General features: G+C 37.3%; 1 protein-coding gene across 1 annotated transcript; it reads left to right on the top strand.

The window, feature by feature from the left end:
- The first annotated feature begins 389 nt into the window (after positions 1-389).
- On the top strand, positions 390-13696 carry LOC127645253 (ras-related protein Rab-3A-like). Its single transcript, XM_052128809.1, has 5 exons — positions 390-461; positions 2675-2902; positions 5888-6006; positions 6203-6327; positions 9702-13696. Exons 2-5 carry the CDS (start codon positions 2675-2677, stop codon positions 9890-9892), a joined length of 663 nt encoding a protein of 220 aa, XP_051984769.1. The 5' UTR covers positions 390-461; the 3' UTR covers positions 9893-13696.
- Positions 13697-19749: the final 6053 nt, after the last annotated feature.

Raw genomic sequence — 19749 nt, 5'->3', positions numbered from 1 at the left:
GTTCTTTCAAAAACAATATAAAAACCAAGAGTGAACCAGAGGAAGAACAACATTCCTGGAGATTGCATATTTACTCCAGTAGGTGGCGATAAATTAGCATCTACATTACGAGTAATTCATTCAATTGTTTCATCTGATTCGTTTAAAACACTGATTCGAAGAAATGCACGAACTAACTGACCAATTTATGAAACATAAGCTATTTCATATTTATTTACAATGAAATCAACATCACGCTGGCAATCGCCTGTACAGCTACACATCCTGAATTTTGTTCAGAAGTCCAGAAGGCCTATCCCACCAGTGAGGTGAAAGAACAAGCGTGTGATTGGCTCCTCCAATTGTCAGTCATTGTTTAACCCCGCCTCTAGCTGTCTCCAGTCGAGTGACGAATGCACGAACGCAGGTGCACGGGCTGAGAGAACTCTTTTCAAACCACACCAAATAAACCTCCTCTAACGGTAAGACAGGTTTCCTTAGGCAGTATTGCACCCTTTTCTCTTGCGTTTAGTTTGAAATGATTTATTTGTCGCACTGTAAAAGCAGAAGAGCTGTGGTTTTCATTTAAAACAAGAAGTGTAATCTTAATTTGACATAGCTAACTGTGATGGAACATAAACAAGCTTTAAAAAAAATCACAGTGCATGCAAAGACCAAACATTTAAACTGCATACTGTCGCTGGCATGTATGTGTTATCTGTGTAATGGTGTGTGTTTTGATGGGCACGTTAGAGTTTGACCCGAATTGAAATCAGCCTGTGTGTTAAGCGGATAGATGCTAACTAGAGCTCTTCAGACTTAACTAGTGTCCGTCATACAGTAGTTGCAATCCCTTTCTCAAAGAGGGCATTTGCCTTGTAAACGTCTCGATAGTCAGCGTTTGTTGCAGTGTGAAAATAGCTTCTGTTCTCTTACTGCAACTGTTTCTTGCTCTAATAATGTCATCTCAACGCACAGTGCAAGCGAAGCAGGAGCCATATGCTTGATTGGCTCCTCCAATGGCTCCTTGATGTGTCTCTGACACGGGCTACTTACTCGGGTGGACTGAATGGCCTAACTAATAAAATCATGGATGAGAGCAGGTCATTTTGGTTAGAAATACGTTTCAAAGGCTGTTTTGTGCGTATATGAGAAAAGAAACCCCATAGTGTTCCACTCTGAAATAGGGATATGGGTGTAATCTTCCTTAAGGCACGACTGTAAGTGTGCTCAGTTCCTGACAGCCAGATAAGTACAGGGTTTAGCCTGCACAAAACCTTTAAAAGCCATGGCCACAGTGCTGCCTTTCGCAATCCAGAAGGATCCAGGAATATTACAGGTTACACCCTCTATTTCATTTTTGTATTTGTAATGTAATTCAGTGGGTATTTATTTCATCACATTGATAGAAACATTCATTCACAGAAATGTTGTGGTTTATGAAAAAAACTAAAAGAATGGCATTATCCTGGCACTTATTTGTTACAGGATCTTCCTATCTTTCAGTTATGCATGGAATTACAGGATATGACTGTACACACACCAAGACCTTTATTAGGAACTCTATGGTCATAATAAAGTACCCAACATGGTCTTCTGCTGTTGTAGCCCATTCGCCTCAAGGTTCGACTTGTTGTGCATTCTGAGATGATATTCTGCTCACTACAATTGGACAGAGCGGTTATCTGAGTTACCGTAGACCGTCTGTCTGCTCGAACCAGTCTGGCCATTCTCTATTGACCGCTCTCATCAACAAGGCTTTTCCTTCCGCAGGTGGGCATATCGCAGCGCCGTTTTTTGGGCCTTTCTGCATAAAGCGGCAGCCCATTTCAGCTTATCGCGACCCATCGGCACTTCTGGAAAGTCCTGGTTCTCCCAATGGCCAGTCTGCCCCTGGAACTTGTGCTTGAAAATCCCAGATCAGAAGTTACAGAATACTCAAACCAGCCCATCTGGCACCAACAATCATGTCATGGTCAAAATCACTGAGATCACATTTTGAGAAAATGTGAACATTAAATTAAGCTCCTGACTTCCATTTGCATGATTTTATGCATTGCACTGCTGATTAGAAAACCCCACTAATAAGTAGGCATACCTAATAAAGTTCTCGGTAAGTGTAAATGTGGTCTCTATGCTCTGTAAAATAACCTGCTCTCACAATTGTCTGGTTTTGATTATTCAAAATACACAAAATGACCATAGTTCTGAACATTACAGTAACATGAAAACAAAACTGACCATGTTTACTTTTATAAAACACTCCTGGGGCTTGACGGTACACATTGCGCACGCACAAAATGGGCATTGAAATTTCCCAAACATCAGGAATTTCAAAGGAACTTGGCGTAAATATGTTGACACTTAACTGTGCATACTCATTCTTTTAGGCTGAAATATACGCAAAGTCTTAAACATGAGGCTTCTGGCGTATTGTGCATTTGTCAGTGCATGTCATTGCAAAGAAAAAATATTGCCAGCTTGCATCGCCTCTAAAATGGCTTTCCTTTTCAAGGGATGCTTATCCTGTTTTCCTCGTGTATTTACAGCATATTATACTAGTAAATGGATTTGCAAACTCAGTTTAATTTTTACTTGAACACTATTATTAACATGTATGGTGTCTGTAAATAACATTTTAAATGCAATTCTTATTTTCCCATACTTTGGCACTGAGTCTGTTTAATTGTTGCAGATGGCCTTAGCCAATGATGCTCGCTTTGGACAAAAAGAGTCTACTGATCAGAACTTTGACTACATGTTCAAGATCTTGATCATTGGTAACAGCAGTGTCGGTAAAACTAGCTTCCTGTTCCGCTATGCTGATGACTCCTTCACACCTGCTTTTGTGAGCACTGTGGGTATAGACTTCAAAGTGAAGACCATCTATAGAAATGACAAGAAGATAAAGCTCCAAATATGGGTGAGGAATTAATCCAAAGCTTTCTTATCATGTTTTCTTTCAGCTAGAGTCCTTTTGCGTTAGAGCAACTTTTCATTGAATTGCGTTATTATGAGTATTTGAAAGAAACTGTTAATCAACTGAAAATGACAATCTAAGCACTAGATGTGTATTTCCTGAAGGAAAAAAAAAATCAGTGTTTATTTTAAGTAAGCTTAGTGCTGGAGGATTTGACGATATATATCGTGGTGACGAGACAAAGTGTCAATCGACAGAGATTTTGCTATAGCGTGGTATGTTCTGTAAATATCCATGTGTGCATCGTGACCGTATCTATCAGTGGGCACGCTTCACATCAAAATCAAACCAGGCTTGAGTGGGTAATGAATTTACGGCAGATTCACTAAAGGAATTATGCAGATCAGGAAACGGTTCAAACGCGCCCACAAACTTGTGGCTAATTCAATGCGATTCTTATTTTGCGGGCCGGTTCTGAGCGCTCTACAGCAGAGGATGTAGAAGTCCACCGTGATCTGACTGGCACATTCTGTGGGGACAGCGTCACTGTGATGCAGACACCAGGATCATATCTTTAACGTGCCGAGGTGTGCTTGACTACACCGCACATCTGTATGTCTCCATCATTTAATGAATTTTTGCTGATGTGATCAATAGAAAAGTTAAGAAATTAAAGGGGAGTTTATTAAAACAGGTGCGACATCTGGTACACAAAATATGACACCAATTATAACAATTTTATCGCTCGACAATAATAATTTGTGGTAATACAAACAATCTGTTATAACACCTTAAAATGAAATGCGCTCAAGAATTTTATGAAAGCCGAAAGATGCACTCTGTATAAATCTGTCTTTTTTAAAATCTTTTTTGCAAGAAGTGTTTATTAATATATTTTGAATCTATTTTCCGCAAGATGTGTTATTTTCGTTGTGTATCTAAAATTATGTAATATTTTCTGTTACTTTGCTTTAAAAAGATCTTGAGGAAAGTTTATAATAATACTGGTCAACAGCATATCAGAACAAAATGTGGCATAATGTGAAAATGAGTATTATGGTAACTGAGTGTTTATTTTATTTTATCTTTGTTTGTCAATTTCTAAATAAAGAGAAAATTATATAAGAGGAGGTAGTTTTCATTTTAAAATGTTTTTTTTTTTTTTTAGGCATAACAATGTAGTTATTTATTATGTTAAACCATTTTTATTGGTTTTCCAGAAAACAATTACTGTATGATTTTAGTCATATCGCCCACCCCTAAGTAAGCTTAAGTTTAAGGCTTTGGTTCTGTGTACAGGTGAAACTCGAAAAATTAGAATATCGTGCAAAAGTTCATTAATTTCAGTAATTCAACTTAAAAGGTGAAACTAATATATTATATAGACTCATTACAAGCAAAGTAAGATATTTCAAGCCTTTATTTGATATAATTTTGATGATTATGGCTTACAGCTTATGAAAACCTCAAATTCAGAATCTCAGAAAATTAGAATATTACATGAAATCAATAAAAAAAGGATTTTAAATACAGAAATTTCGGCCCTCTGAAAAGTATAATCATGCATATGTACTCAGTACTTGGTTTGGGCCCCTTTTGCATTAATTACTGCCTCAATGCGGCGTGGCATGGATGCTATCAGCCTGTGGCACTGCTGAGGTGTTATGGAAGACCAAGATGCTTCAATAGCGGCCTTCAGCTCTTCTGCATTGTTTGGTCTCATGTCTCTCATCTTTCTCTTGGCAATGCCCCATAGATTCTCTATGGGGTTCAGGTCAAGCGAGTTTGCTGGCCAATCAAGCACAGTAATACCATGGTCATTGAACCAGGTTTTGGTACTTTTGGCAGTGTGGGCAGGTGCCAAGTCCTGCTGGAAAATGAAGTCAGCATCTCCATAAAGCTTGTCTGCTGAAGGAAGCATGAAGTGCTCTAAAATGTCCCGGTAGATGGCTGCGTTGACTCTGGACTTAATAAAGCACAGTGGACCAACACCAGCCGATGACATGGCTCCCCAAACCAACACAGACTGTGGAAACTTCACACTGGACTTCAAGCATCTTGGATTGTGTGCCTCTCCATTCTTCCTCCAGACTCTGGGACCTTGATTTCCAAATGAGATGCAAAATTTGCTCTCATCAGAAAAGAGGACTTTGGACCACTGAGCAACAGACCAGTTCTTTTTTCTTTAGCCCAGGTAAGACGTTTGACATTATGAAGCCCATGTCCAGGACCCGTCTGTGTGTGGTGGCTCTTGATGCAGTAACTCCAGCCTCAGTCCACTCCTTTTGAAGCTCCCCCACACATTTGAATGGCCTTTTCCTGACAATCCTCTCCAGGCTACGGTCATCCCTGCTGCTTATGCACCTTTTTCTTCCACACTTTTCCCTTCCACTTAACTTTCTATTAATGTGCTTTGATACAGCACTTTGAGAACATCCAACTTCTTTTGCAATTACCTTTTGAGGCTTTCCCTCCATGTGGAGGGTGTCAATGATGGTTTTCTGCACAACTGTCAGGTCAGCAGTCTTCCCCATGATTGTGAATTCAACTGAACCAGACTGAGAGACCATTTAAAGGCTCAGGAACCCTTTGCAGGTGTTTAGCTGATTAGAGTGTGACACTTTGAGCCTACAATACTGAACCTTTTCACAATATTCTAATTTTCTGAGATTCTGAATTTGGGGTTTTCATAAGCTGTAAGCCATAATCATCAAAATTATATCAAATAAAGGCTTGAAATATCTTACTTTGCTTGTAATGAGTCTATATAATATATTAGTTTCATCTTTTAAGTTGAATTACTGAAATTAATGAACTTTTGCCCGATATTCTAATTTTTCGAGTTTCACCTGTATATGATATAGTGTAGAACAAACCCAAGAATTGATTTTCTGAGGAACATCTGTACAGATGTATATTTAGATATGTATATAAGATTTGTTTTGGAAACAGCAGGGTTTATGCTTCTAATTTCTTTCTATATTTCAGGACACTGCTGGGCAGGAAAGGTACAGGACCATCACCACAGCGTACTATCGTGGAGCCATGGGTTTTATTCTTATGTATGACATCACCAGCGAGGATTCCTTTAATGCTGTTCAGGACTGGTACGATAGTATTTTTACAATAAATTGGTACTTCTGTTTGAATGCACCTCATTAAAAGGACACATACTGCATGGTGTGGCCTTGTTTCTCTCATAATGTGGGCTGTTTCAAAAGTATACACTTGATATATTTGTGATGTCAGATGCTCCTAAATATTATAAAGTTATTGATCTTAATGATCCCTCACTGCTTATAGGTCCACGCAAATTAAGACATATTCGTGGGACAATGCTCAAGTGCTGCTGTTGGGAAATAAGTGTGACATGGAAGATGAGAGAGTAGTTGCTTCTGAGAGAGGAAAACAACTGTCAGAACAGCTAGGTGAGTATGAGTCTTTTAAATAATATGTATTTGCACTTCTGTGTCCAACAAGAACTTTTTTCTGATGAAGAATTTTTCCAGTCAATTAGTTCAGTTTAATCCATCAGATTAATTTAATTTATATTTTAATAGTTTTTTTTTTTTTTTTAAGCAAAAGCATGTCGTATTCTTTATGTAGACTATATATCCCCCAAAAAGCTGAGAACTGTTTCTAAATTACTTTATTGCTGTTTTATATTTTATTTAGATTTTATATGTAAATCAATACATTGCCTAAATGTTCAATTGCACATTGGCCCTCTTAGCAGCATCAAAAACTAAACTTCTTTTACATGTTAAAAAATTATATTCAGAAAGTGAGCAATGCAACAAAACATGCACTTTTTCATCCTGATATAATCACAAAAGATGCTTATATTATTCACTTATTCACACTAGCGCCATCTTTGATTTTTAATGGGAATGACTAAGAGGCTGTGAGGTCATTGACAACCCATTGTTGTCAAAGGTGTGTTGCAGGTTCACTACTCTCCGTGAACCTCTCGCGGTAGTTTACGGCAAATCGCAAAGCTCCTTTGCATATGAAAAGAATGAGTGTCAAATTTGCAGTATGCTTGCCTGAAATCTACATTTTGTAAAGGTTTATTTGGATGCACAACATTTGACGAGACCGAAGAAAACATATTCTCCCTTTTAGAAGTTATTAAGCCTATTTATTTTGCTCAATCATTACTATGCATGAGTAGATGGTTAGTTGCATTCTATTATTTGAGTTAAAGGGATAGTTCACCCAAAAATGAAAATTCTCGCATCATTTTTTACTAATGCTATCCTAGATGTGTATGACATTATTCTGCTGAACTCAAACAAGGATTCTTAGAAGAATATCTCAGCTCTGTAGGTCCATAATATGCAAGTGAATGGTGATCAGACCTTTGTAGCTCCAAAATCTGTATCTTCAAAATAAGAGGAACAAAACTGCATACAGTTGAACTCCCATACCTTTTACATCGATTTTGATGTTTCTCACCCACACCTATCATATCACTTCTGAATATATAGATATCGATATAGCTTCAACACACCAAATTTAAGGTTAAGTGTGTCATTTTCTGTACCACTAGCTGCACTAAACAGAATTGCAATCAATTTTACTGTTTTGAAACAGCTTTCAAAAACACTGTAGTTCGGACAAACAGGTAAAACTGCCCCAAACTCATGCCATTGGTTGATCCAATGTTCTTATGCCCAGCTGTGCCAATCTGGAAGATCAACCAAAGAAATCGCAATTATTTTTGGTGATGTTATTGGCACAGAAATTACACACTTCACCTTTAACTCTCTTCGCATGTTCTTCAATTAACTTCAGTTAGCTCTGTGTGGGTGTTAATGTTTGTTCTTTTTATTGTATAGTACATGATGTTGATAAGAGGAACAAAACTGCATACACTTAGGTTGAAGTCATTAAAACACATTTTTTAGCCTCTCCACAGATTTCATATGAGCAAACTATAGTTTTGGCAAGTCATTTAGGACATCTACTTTGTGCATGACACAAGTAATTTTCCAACAATGGTTTACAGACAGATTGTTTCACTTTTAATTGACTATATCACAATTTCAGTGGATCAGAAGTTTACATTCACCAAGTTAACTGTGCCTTTTAAGCAGCTTGGAAAATTCCAGAAAATTATGTCAAGCCTTTAGGCAATAAGCCAATTAGCATCTGATTAATAATTAGAGTATATTAAAGGTGTATCTGTGGTATTATTTTGAGGCCTACCTTCAAATTCAGTGCCTCTTTGCTTGACATCATGGGAAAATCAAAAGTAATCAGCCAAGACCACAGAAAAAAATGGTGGACATCCACAAGTCTGGTTCATCCTTGGGAGCAATTTGCAAACGACTGAAAGTACCACGTTCATCTGTACAAACAATAGTATGCAAGTATAAACACCATGGGACAACGCAGCCATCATACCGGTCAAGAAGGAGACGCATTCTGTCTCCTAGAGATGAATGTAGTTTGGTGCGAAAAGTGCAAATCAATCCCAGAACAACAGCAAAGGACCTTGTGAAGATGCTGGAGGAAACGGTAAGTGAAGTATCTATATCAACAGTAAAACAATTCCTATATCGACATAGCATAAAAGGCTTCTCAGCAAGGAAGCCACTTCTCCAAAACTGGCATAAAAATGCCAGACTACAGTTTGTAAATGCATATGGGGACAAAGATCTTACTTGCTGGAGAATTGTCCTCTGGTCTGACGAAACAAAAATGTAACTGTTTGGACACAATGACCATTGTTCTGTTTGGAGGAAACAGGGTGCTTGCAAGCTAAAGAACACCATCCTAACCGTGAAGCATGGGGGTGGGGGTGCTTTGCTGCAGGAGGGACTGGTGCAGTTCATAAAATAGATGACATCATGAGGAAAGAAAATGATGTGGATATATTGAAGCAACATCTCAAGACTTCGCAAATGGGTCTTCCAAATGGACAATTACCTCAAGCATACCTCCAAAGTTGTGGCAAAATGGCTTAAGGACAACAAAGTGGCCATCACAAAGCCCTGACCTCAGTCCAATAGAAAATTTGTGGGCTGAAGTGAAAAGGCATGTGCGAGTTCTGTCTGGAGGAATTGGCCAAAATTCCAGCAACTTATTTTGAGAAGCATGTGGAATGTTACCCAAAAGGTTTGACCCAAGTTAAACAATTTAAAGGCAATGCTGCCAAATACTAATAAAGTGTGTGTAAACATCTGACCCATTTTGAATGTGATGAAAGAAATAAAAGCTGGAATAAATTATTCTCTCTACTATTATTCTGACATTTCACATTCTTAAAATAAAGTACTGATCGTAACTGACCTAAGACAGGGAATTTTTCTACGATTAAATGTCAGGAATTGTGAAAAAATGAGTTTAAATATATTTGGCTAAGGTGTATGTAAACTTCTGACTTCAACTGTATATATCATGGTTTCAAGCTGTAACAATAAGATTTGAAAAAGTCCAAGTAGTGAGTAGTACATTACAATGCAGTCTCTTCAATGGGCTGTACTGCAGTTTAAAGTGTTTTTGGATGGTTCTGTGTACAAAACATAGAAATAATATCTTTCTAAGAACATTGAGTAGACAATGAACTCCAGACAACATGAGTTGTGGAAAATTTTGATGGGATATAGGAGCTTTATACAGCTTTATACCATTTGTGCCATTGAAGAGATGGGAATTCTATCAATTTTTGAGCCATTAAGTTCAGTGCAAGCTCACTGACTATCCTCAAGTTTTCAGGATGTTTTCCTTTAGTTCTTAAATTGATTTGACTATAACAGTGCCATTATTATGATTTGACCTCTCTTGACTGTCACAGGCTTTGAGTACTTTGAAGCCAGTGCCAAGGACAACATCAATGTGAAGCAGACATTTGAGCGGCTGGTGGACATCATCTGTGAGAGAATGTCAGAGAGCCTGGAGTCTGGCGATCCCACTGTAACTGGAAACAAACCGTGTCCTCAGCTCACGGAGCAGCCACAGCGCTCCCACAAGGACTGTGCTTGCTAAGGGTTACTCTCACAGTCTCCATCAACCATTTCCAAGCAGATTGAACAATGGACCACTCCATGTGGGAATGCATCGGTAAGAGTCAACCTCATAGAAGCGCTGATGTGATGTGGCTAAGAGCCTGTCCTCCATGCATTTTGTTATTCTTCATATTAGTATTCCCACCAGTGCTACTCTTGTCACTTAATTATTTGGTGGTGTCTTTATAGTAGGCTAAAAGTCTTAAATGTAATAATTATTGGTTAGAAGTATATTTTGGATAAAAAATTTATTCCAACTTGAATCAATCACATGTTATTCTTGCATAATGTCTTCTGAAGCATTCTTTTATACCTCCAGGAGCATTGTGTATGGATATTTTGAGTTTGATAGAGTTCAAATTCACACAAAATTTTCATTCCAGTGTCAAGAGATATTTGATTCTTGTTTAAACAACATATATATATATATATATATATATAAACCAATGTACAATACAGTTGGCACTAGGCTGTTGTATAAAAACTTACAGCATTAAAGGTCACTCCATTGGTGTCCAAGGATAGAAATGTGATGATTTAAGGAGTGAGAACTGATTGTGCATTAATTAATTTGTTCCCTATGACTTTCAAAAAAAGCAGGTGTATTTTGTCAAACATATGATATAAGAAAAGTAACATTTTATGTTATACTGTATGTTATAATAGATGTAATTAAGAAGAATTTATAAATGTGTGGTTAATTGCTTACCGTTTTTTGAAATATGACGGAAGTGGTGAATTTAAGTGGTATTTCAGGATTTCAGTGCTACTTGATTGATGCTTTTACTCTGGATCCTCCACATACTGGCAGACTCAAACTCTGATTTTACTGTTAAGAAAATGTGCAAGTGTGTGCTTGTCTCGGTTAATGTCATTCTAGTATTTTTATAGTATTTAGTATACTTTAAACAAGCATAGATGTTGATTGCTGTCATTCTTCATGTAGAAAACAAAATCAAAGCTTTAATGAAGAGAAACCTGATTAATGAATATCAGCAAGGTTTTCTGGGAATTATTTTAATTTGCAAAGACTAATATTAAAATAGTAATAATATTTAAAAAAATCATTATTTTCAATTTTTTTTTGCTTTAGATGTTTATTTTGGTGTTAGAAAGCTTTTACGCTACAAATCCTAAAAAGATCGTAGAGACCTGGTTAGAGATGCACCATTGGTGGATCACTTGTATCCATTAAATCACTTTAATATTTAGTATTGAATTTTGTTAGTGCACACTATAATATTATTGTATGTAATTTACTGCTTTATTTATTATTTATTTATATGCATTTTATTGGTGTATTGTGTTTTGTATTAAAGCAATTGAGGACTGTTTAAATACTGCACTGCTTCAACTCTAGATGATTCTAGAATAGGGCTGAAATGATTAGTCGACGTTATTGACAACTTCGACAAAAAAAACAAATTCCGTTGTCGAATAATCGTTTGATGTAATTTAATGTAACGTGATCATATGAAACTCTCATGATGACGTGCGAGAGCAGCACTACAGTTCGCACTTGACTGAGGAGAGGAAGAATTACACAGTTCACAGTCCAGGTGCACTCTACATTTTCACAGCTTCAGGTGATGTAAATCGCAAAGTTTGAGGGAATTATAATGCAAAAATACAAAATAAGTACAGAAGCACTCTCGTGGAATAAGCGTAGGCAGAGCTCTTTAAAGGAAACACAAAAACAAACAAATCTTTAATGCAGTTATATTTCATGAGTTATTATAGCTTTAATAAAGTTCAAATAATATGGAAGCAGATCATGTAAATAACTACAAACTCCGAAACAGTAATTTCTCTGTGCGGTCAGCACCTCTTCTATGAGTTGCGTGAATGTCCCGATCCGAGGGGGGGAGACTGAAACTGCACCCGGCTGATGCACATTATGTCACGGGGACGCTTGTCCCTCGAGCATGCACGCTTGCTGCAGCTAGATTATAACGTGATGGCTCGTGATTTATTGAATCATAATATACATGTCACTGTGCATTTCTACTTGTGAAGAAAATTGTCAATAAGCAGCTTTATTCTCTCTTAAGAGAGAGGTTTTTTTGAGAGTTAAAGATGGATTGAAATGAACAAAGGTGAGAGAGGGGAGTCTTCGCCCCTGCTACAAAATATATTTTTGATTTGTTTTAGATTTTTTGGCAAGTTTTCCAATATATATATATATCTAAAACTCATTTAAAACAATGAACATTTACTTTAGGAACTATAATGCAGAAGATAAAATTGTTATCCGAGTATGTTGAATATAATATTACAAATATTAATATTTTAAAATCTCTAAAAATCCTTTTTAAAAAAAGATTCATTCACCTGAGAAGCTGCATATAAGATATTTATACTTGCTTTTAGAGAATAGATCTTGAATATAAATATATTTTGTCTTTACTGCACTTGAAGTCTAACCAAGTGAAAAAAATACACTTATATACACTTACTGTATATTTAAGATACATTCTCTTAAAGCAAGTCTAAATATCTTATATGTTGCTTCTCAAGTAAATGTGTCTTGTTTTAAGGAACAAGACAAAAACACTTTTAAACTATCATTTTTTGCAGTGATTTTTGTTTATACCGAATAAAACGTAATAAAAAATATTTTATACTTTATTTCTCCTATGCAATTCCAAAGCATTGTTATACCAAATAGTCATTGGATATGCAGGGTTTTTCAGGTGCATAATTGATGAGGCCATGAAACTGTCACGAACCCCGCTCCTCTGCTTCTCCCCGCATCGTCTAGCACACACACGCACACTCCCTCACTCCGCCCCCTCGAGCTTTTCACGCTCTTTTTGCTTGCTCGAGCCCTCACGCCCACTTTGCTCCTACTCGCTCACATGCTCGTAGGCGATCTCCCTTCCTCGAGTTTCTCACGCGCTTCCAATCCCCAGAACATTATGACAACCTGCACTCGCGTCATCTGCACTCCTGCACATTAGTTTCACCTGCACTCGTCTCATCACCTGTCATGGTTTACACCTGCACTTGCCCCTATATATATCACCACCCTTTCGCTGCACGGGTGTTGGTTATTGTATTTAGATTCCCGTGTCTTTGCCCCCCGCTAGTCTCGTCTAGTTTTGACCCCCCCCTGTGATTCGTTACCCCTTAGCTTGCCAGGTCTCTTGTTCCCCTAGCTCCCCTGTTTAGGCCTTCCCGCTACTCTATTCTGATTACCCCGGCTTTGACCCTCGCTTCCCTCGACCATTCTCATTGGATTTGCCCCTTGTTTATACTTTGATTCCCCGGCTTTTGACCCTACGCTTCCCTCGACGATTCTCCCTCTGGATTTACCCTGTTATGTACTTTTGCCTGCTTTATTTTTATTAAAGCAGTTTTTCCTCCGACATTGTGACTGTCTCGTCTTGTGTGTGTGTGCGGGTTACAGAAACGTATACTCTCCATTCATACAATGTTTACAATCCATCTTAAACAAATTATAGCAAATTCACGGTGATATACTTTTTATACAGCAAAATCAAACAGGTTAGTGAGCTTTATCTCTTGAGAAGTCACTGTAAATATTTGAAGCCATAAAACTGAGTTTGAAAAGAGGTAGTTTGGTTTTGATACTCTTTGTAGTTTGTCTGGCAGTTTGAGTTGTTCTTTTGTTTGTTTTTTGTTAAATGTATTGTAAAATAGCTTTCCACATTTTGAAAAACCAAAATGACAAATGTTTTATGTATTTAACATCATGTAATGTTTCAACCTGGGAAAGAATGGTTGGAATGTATCACTGTATTGGCAACTGACAATAAACAGTTCACGCAATCTTGTTCCTTTTGTTCAGAATGAAATCACATGCATTCCATATTTTTAATTAAAATAAAGCTGTTTTGAAATCTTTTTGTTGTCCAAATATTTTATATTTTGATTTTCCTCTCAATGATACAAGGTTTATATTGCTGAGTGAAGCAACCAAGAGTGCCCTGATAAATGCTTTTTGTCTTCAGATTAATTATTTATTTATTGACGAATGACAAGTGCAGATGCTTAATAACGGGAGTCTGGGGAATTAAAATCATCCACCGTTAATTGCATAAATTGCTTTCTTTCAAAGCCTTGTCTCACATTCAAAGCATTTGCTCATGGAGATCAAAGAGCCATTGAGATTTGATGGGTAGACGTGGCAGTCAACTTACAAGTAGGGGTCAAAAGCAGTCTGTTATAACGCAGTTCAGGAATGACTGCGTGTGGGTCTTGTGTTCAGATGTTTACGGATAATGCTGCTGATGGAGAGGCTGAAGTCTATGGTGTTAGTCATGAACGGGCAACGGTGTCCTCCTCGGTCTACTACATACCGGGTGAGTTTTGGCCATATCGTGACTCAGCCCATATATCCTCTTTCAACGCAACATCTTCCTTGGATCTTCTGCACTGCAAAAGGAATTTCACTGAAGTTTCTTGGGGTCAGTATGAGCCCTCAAACTGTATGGATGGGTTTTCTTCTGTTGCTGAGCATGAATTTTATCAAGACCACGAGGCTCATTGGAAGATGAACAGTTTTACACCATTCACTCCAACCGAAGAGCTTTATGGCAGACAGGAGCTGAATGAACACATAAGAGGGGTAATGACAACTATTGATCTGCAGCGTAGTGGCACCTTTCTGAACTTTAATGGGTTAAGTGAAAGGTTCACCTGCCAGTGGCTGGAGCAATCCCTTGGTGGTCCACAATCTTGTGGGAAGACCTACTGCACAATGAGGGACCTCATCTCACATCTGGCAGTGGAACATGTTGATGGGTCAGTGAAATGTAATTACATTTGCTTATGGGAGGATTGTTTCCGTGCAAGGAAACCATTTAAGGCCAAGTATAAACTGATCAATCACATAAGAGTACACACGGGCGAGAAGCCTTTTCAATGTTCCTATGGATGTGGAAAGGAGTTTGCACGGGCAGAAAACCTGAAAATTCATGAAAGGACGCATACAGGTAATGACAATCATGACAATTAGCCACCCAATAATTCACAATATTGCAAGGTGTATAAAACATGGCTGTCTTTAAAAGAAGATCATAAATATTGTTTATTTTAATGTCTTGCTTCTTTTTAAAATGTATTTCCTTTTTCATAAATTAATTTCATATAAAAAGATTTCATATAAATTTGGCATAAAATAATTTTAACAGACCCCTTTTGTGTTACAGGTGAAAAACCTTTCAGATGCCCTTTCAAATACTGTGAAAGGCGTTTTGCGAACAGCAGTGATAAACAAAAACACATTCGTGTTCACACAGATGACAAACAATATGTTTGCACACACTGTAATAAATCATACTCTCACGCAAGTTCCCTCAGAAAACACTCAAAGGTAAATTATACCCTAAACCTAAACATTAAATGATAGTATACACAGACCTTCTACTTGTTACTTATGGTCACTCCAATACAGTTTACATTTATATTGTATTTACCCCCTTTTTTAGTTCATGCTTGCTGCTTTGACTCTTCTGTTCATTTATTCCCTTCTTTGCTCTATTTCCCTCTTTAATCACTGCAGGTCCACTTGCCAGTCATGGAGTTTGTTGAAAATTGCAGTAATAAAACCAGCTATCAAGATCCAACCCACAATATGGTTTCATACAATATTCTATCAGGTTATGCTTTAGTATAAAATACAACTTTTATTTTTCATAAATACTAATGTCTTTAAAAAAAAAAAAAAAAAATTATATGAATGTTATCTTGTAAGTTGCATGTAAAAACAGTTATAGCATTATCTTATATACAGTACAGATATAGTACTATTTAAATTTGAAATCAGCCTACAATAGCAGCTTAAACTCCAAGCATTTGTAAAGAACATTTTAATAAAATAAAAAAATCTTCTGCTGTTTCTTTTCAAGATAACTTGTAAAGTGATCTTGTTCTCTTGTAATGTGATAATGCATTAAATCACTATTTTTAATATAATAAATGTAATCAGGAACTAAATTAAAAGCTTTGTAAATGACACCACAAAGAGGAAGAGACCAAACAACCAGCTCTGTTTAAAAGTAATGAACAAGTTTGTAAATGTTAATGGGCCTCAATGAAGAATCACTCAGGAAGAAACTGTGTTCTCTTCACTCAGATAGAATAAAACTCCTTCATGCATTGATCAGATGTCTTAAAGCAGTAATTGTGTTCATTAGAACAGTCTGACCGGCACTAATCTGAGCTAATCAGCTTTGTGAGTAAAACTTTTGTCTGCAATAGATCATTTGCCAATAGAGCTATTCTGCAGCTGTAGAAAGTTAAAGTTAAATTTAAAACAAATAAATATTTGAATTCTTATCCAAAGTGGTCAAATAACACCGTTGATAATGATTTTATTATTTCCTTTAGAAATGTATTTTTATTGAACAAGTGTAGAATCCAAGACAGTCTTAAGTAGCCCATATGGGTACCAACCAACTTGCTATTTTGTTATGTATTAATTTGGCAGCAATTTTTCAAATTTCTTGTTTGTTTGTTAATTTCATCATGACACAACAGCCTGTACAGGTGTGTGAATGGTGATTATTAGTAGCGCTACAATGTCAGCCAGAGCCCACTAAAGGCCCTAGGGTCCACGGATATCAGTTTTATAAGACTTATTATGTGCTGTTGTATAAAGTACAACATTATTTCGGAGTGTTTCCCATTGCACATCTGAAGTGTTCTCCCTATGCACCAAACTATCATGCTTGTACCTGTCAATCAATGTGCAGCTGTCAGTCAAATACCTGAATCTCTCATTTCCAGAAATATGATGGGCGTTCACATTCTCTATCATATGCCATTACTAAGCTTCATTGATTAGTGTTTTCCCTTGAGTGTTTCTTTTTGAATAATAATACCCTCAAATCATACTCTGTATCATCAGTGCAGATGTTGGTGTATTCATTATATGTTTATTGTTAACAAAGTTTGACTTGACTTGAAACATTGTGGACAAACAGGATGCCACATGGTGGCAGAAGTGAGGGCGTGAGTCTATACATGCCATGGCAGCAAAGACCACCATAGATATACTGTAAATTCATATGCTGCAATGGCAGCAAAGATCACCATAGATATAGTGTAAATGCATACACTATGATGGTCTCGGGTATAATGTTTCCAGTACTGAACTGTTATCTGACTCTCAGTCCTGGTATGTAAACTTTTTTTAACCTACTTTTATAATGAAACTTTTTTCGAGATTGACCATGATGTTACTGTGAAGTTTTAATAAGAGTTTTAATATACTTGGAGAGAGCACTCCAGCATTCCAATTTATCTCAATGTCAGTTGCTTGGCTGGTGTATGAAAACCCAGATGACCTTGATGCTGCCATCGTTGCTTCATGGTTGCTCAGTTTGAGCCAATTACCTGAGCCATAAATGCTATGAAAATGCAGTATATAAGGAAAAACAAATTCTTCACACTGTCCAAAAACGTCCAAGAATCCTCCAGAAATGAGACACCTTCTATAATACAATGAATGTTTGCAATTTAATTGTTGCTTGCGAACAATACACATTTGCAGAAAAAAACGGCTATTTAAATGGCAGTCAGTAGAGAAACATGCTTAATGTTTACCTAAGGGGCTGTTCACATTTTGCATTCATCTGTGCTTTTTTATTTTTAAATAACCTATGAATGGCTTACCATCGTTGTCTCTGCATATTATGCTGTAACAGGAGAAATTATTTTAACACGAAAAGGTTTTAAGCATGTTAGCCTATGTTTATAGGGAGAGCAGAATGTTAGACTAAAGTTAGTTCTTTGATTGTTTTATTCATAATGTACCATATAATGACAGTAAGAGTCTTAATAAAACCTTGACAACATACGATAATACATTTTGCCTCTCATGACATCAAGAGCATTGTAATATTACGTCAGCCTGCCGTCAAAGATACCTCTGTGTGATGGCAGACCTGACAGCATGATAATGATCAAAAGACATAAGTAACCCTTACAGAAATAATTGAAACACTGTTTGAAGCCTCAGGCCCTCTCATCCTTATGTACACACACTTTAGACATCCATTAGTGAGCATGATTTGGTAACTGCGATAGTATCATGCAGGGCTGCTGCTCTTTCCAATTGGTGACTGATGTGTCTACGTGATAAAGAGGACTGACAGAGCAGGTGGAGTCTTCGCTCCTGCGTACAGCCAAACATCAGAACCTCAGATGCATATAATGTTTATTATAATATGTTAAAACTTTCCTGAACAGCCTCTGTTCAACAGTATGGTCCCTATGTGAAATCCATCATTTATTTTCTTCCAAATATCACTTTATTTTTTTCACAAATTATTATTTTTTTTAGTTTAATTTTTTAAATATATATATTATAATTAATATACTGTCTAATCAAATTAATTCAAAGAATTTTAATAAAATAAAAACAGAAAAGTACTTTTCAATTTACCATTGCATTATTTTTATCAAATGAAGCACTTGCAGATCCTCACAGCACAATCCAAAACACAACATTGGAGGTATTTGTTTTTGTTAAATACCGCATAGTATTAATGAAAGCATTGATGAAAATGTTTTGCTTGTGAGATATTGCTTAAATATAATTAACTCATTATTGATATATTGTTATTATTATTATTATTATTATTATGTGGTTTAATAAAAGTGGTTTTATTGAGGGCTGTCATGTTGAGATCAAATTATACTTTCACTGATGGAATAAATGAATCATGGCAGACAGTGAATAATGAATGTCTTAAATGGCATCAATAACTAAGAACATTTGCTGTTGCATGATGCTACATCTTCATGACTAGGGCCCCATTTACACCTTGCAATAATGTGTATTTCAATTGATCGAATTTCTAAAGGACATCACTTGACCACATTAATGGCCAAAGCACAAAGCAGTTTTGTGTACTCCTTTATACAGTCAGTTGCATGCTGGAGGGACATGGCAGCTAGATCCATGATTTCGGTCAATTCTTCTGTAATGAACTGAAGAAGAGTGATGTGGATCTAAACACAACCCTTTCAATATCAACTCAAAACAAACATAAAACACAAGAAATAAAGGAAACGAGTAAATAGGAACATAAACAATACAGCCATTAGGACAAGACCCGACAAAGACAAGGAGAGCATGAGGGAATATAAATATACTATACTATAAACAAGAACAAACAAGGCTAACAAGACACAGCTGGGAAACAATAACTGAGGGAACCAAGAACTATACCTCAAAATTAAAGTTCATACATAACTAAAGTCCAAAGAAACACAATGTTACAGAGCCTTCTTATTAAAGGGCCATGGGGGATCCGGCGGATGACCATGAGGCCACAGGGGGTCCTGCGAGGCAATGTGGGACCACGGGGGTCCGACAGGGGACCACAGGGATCCAGCAGGGGGCAAGGAGATCATGGAGGATCTGACGAGGTAACAGTGGACCACAGGAGATCTGATGAGGCAATATGGGACCATGGGGGATCCGGAGAGGCAACGGGACCACGGGGATCGCGCGGGTGGCCAGAACACCATGGAGGATCTGACAAGGCAACTGTGGACCCCGGCTGATCCAGCGAGGCAATAGGAGACTCTGGAGATGGCAAAGTAACAGGAGACAAAGGCAGAGGGATCGAGGCCAGGCAGGACTTACAAGGGAGTAGTATAGGGAATTCTCTGGGAGCTGGGGACTTGGGCAAGGTCAAGGCAGCTGGGGACTTGGGTGAGGTCAAGGCAGCTGGGGACTCAAATGGCGATGGCACTGAATCAGGACCAACAGGACCACTGACCTGGGAGCAATGAGGCAGGGAGCACCGGGACAAACAAAGTCCAAATATAAGTAATTTTACTTGGTTACACCAAGACTCA

Source organism: Xyrauchen texanus, chromosome 6 (genome assembly GCF_025860055.1).
Source record: "Xyrauchen texanus isolate HMW12.3.18 chromosome 6, RBS_HiC_50CHRs, whole genome shotgun sequence".
Classification (NCBI taxonomy): domain Eukaryota; kingdom Metazoa; phylum Chordata; class Actinopteri; order Cypriniformes; family Catostomidae; genus Xyrauchen; species Xyrauchen texanus.
This window is presented reverse-complemented; position numbering and strand designations above follow the sequence as displayed.

What these genes read in the sequence shown, in the direction of transcription:
- LOC127645253 (XM_052128809.1), top strand. Translation starts at nt 2,675, where the DNA reads ATGGCCTTAGCCAATGATGCTCGCTTTGGACAAAAAGAGTCTACTGAT. An exon ending in AGATAAAGCTCCAAATATGG is followed by an intron (nt 2,903 to 5,887) that starts GTGAGGAATTAA and finishes TCTATATTTCAG; the next exon opens with GACACTGCTGGGCAGGAAAG. An exon ending in TTTAATGCTGTTCAGGACTG is followed by an intron (nt 6,007 to 6,202) that starts GTACGATAGTAT and finishes CACTGCTTATAG; the next exon opens with GTCCACGCAAATTAAGACAT.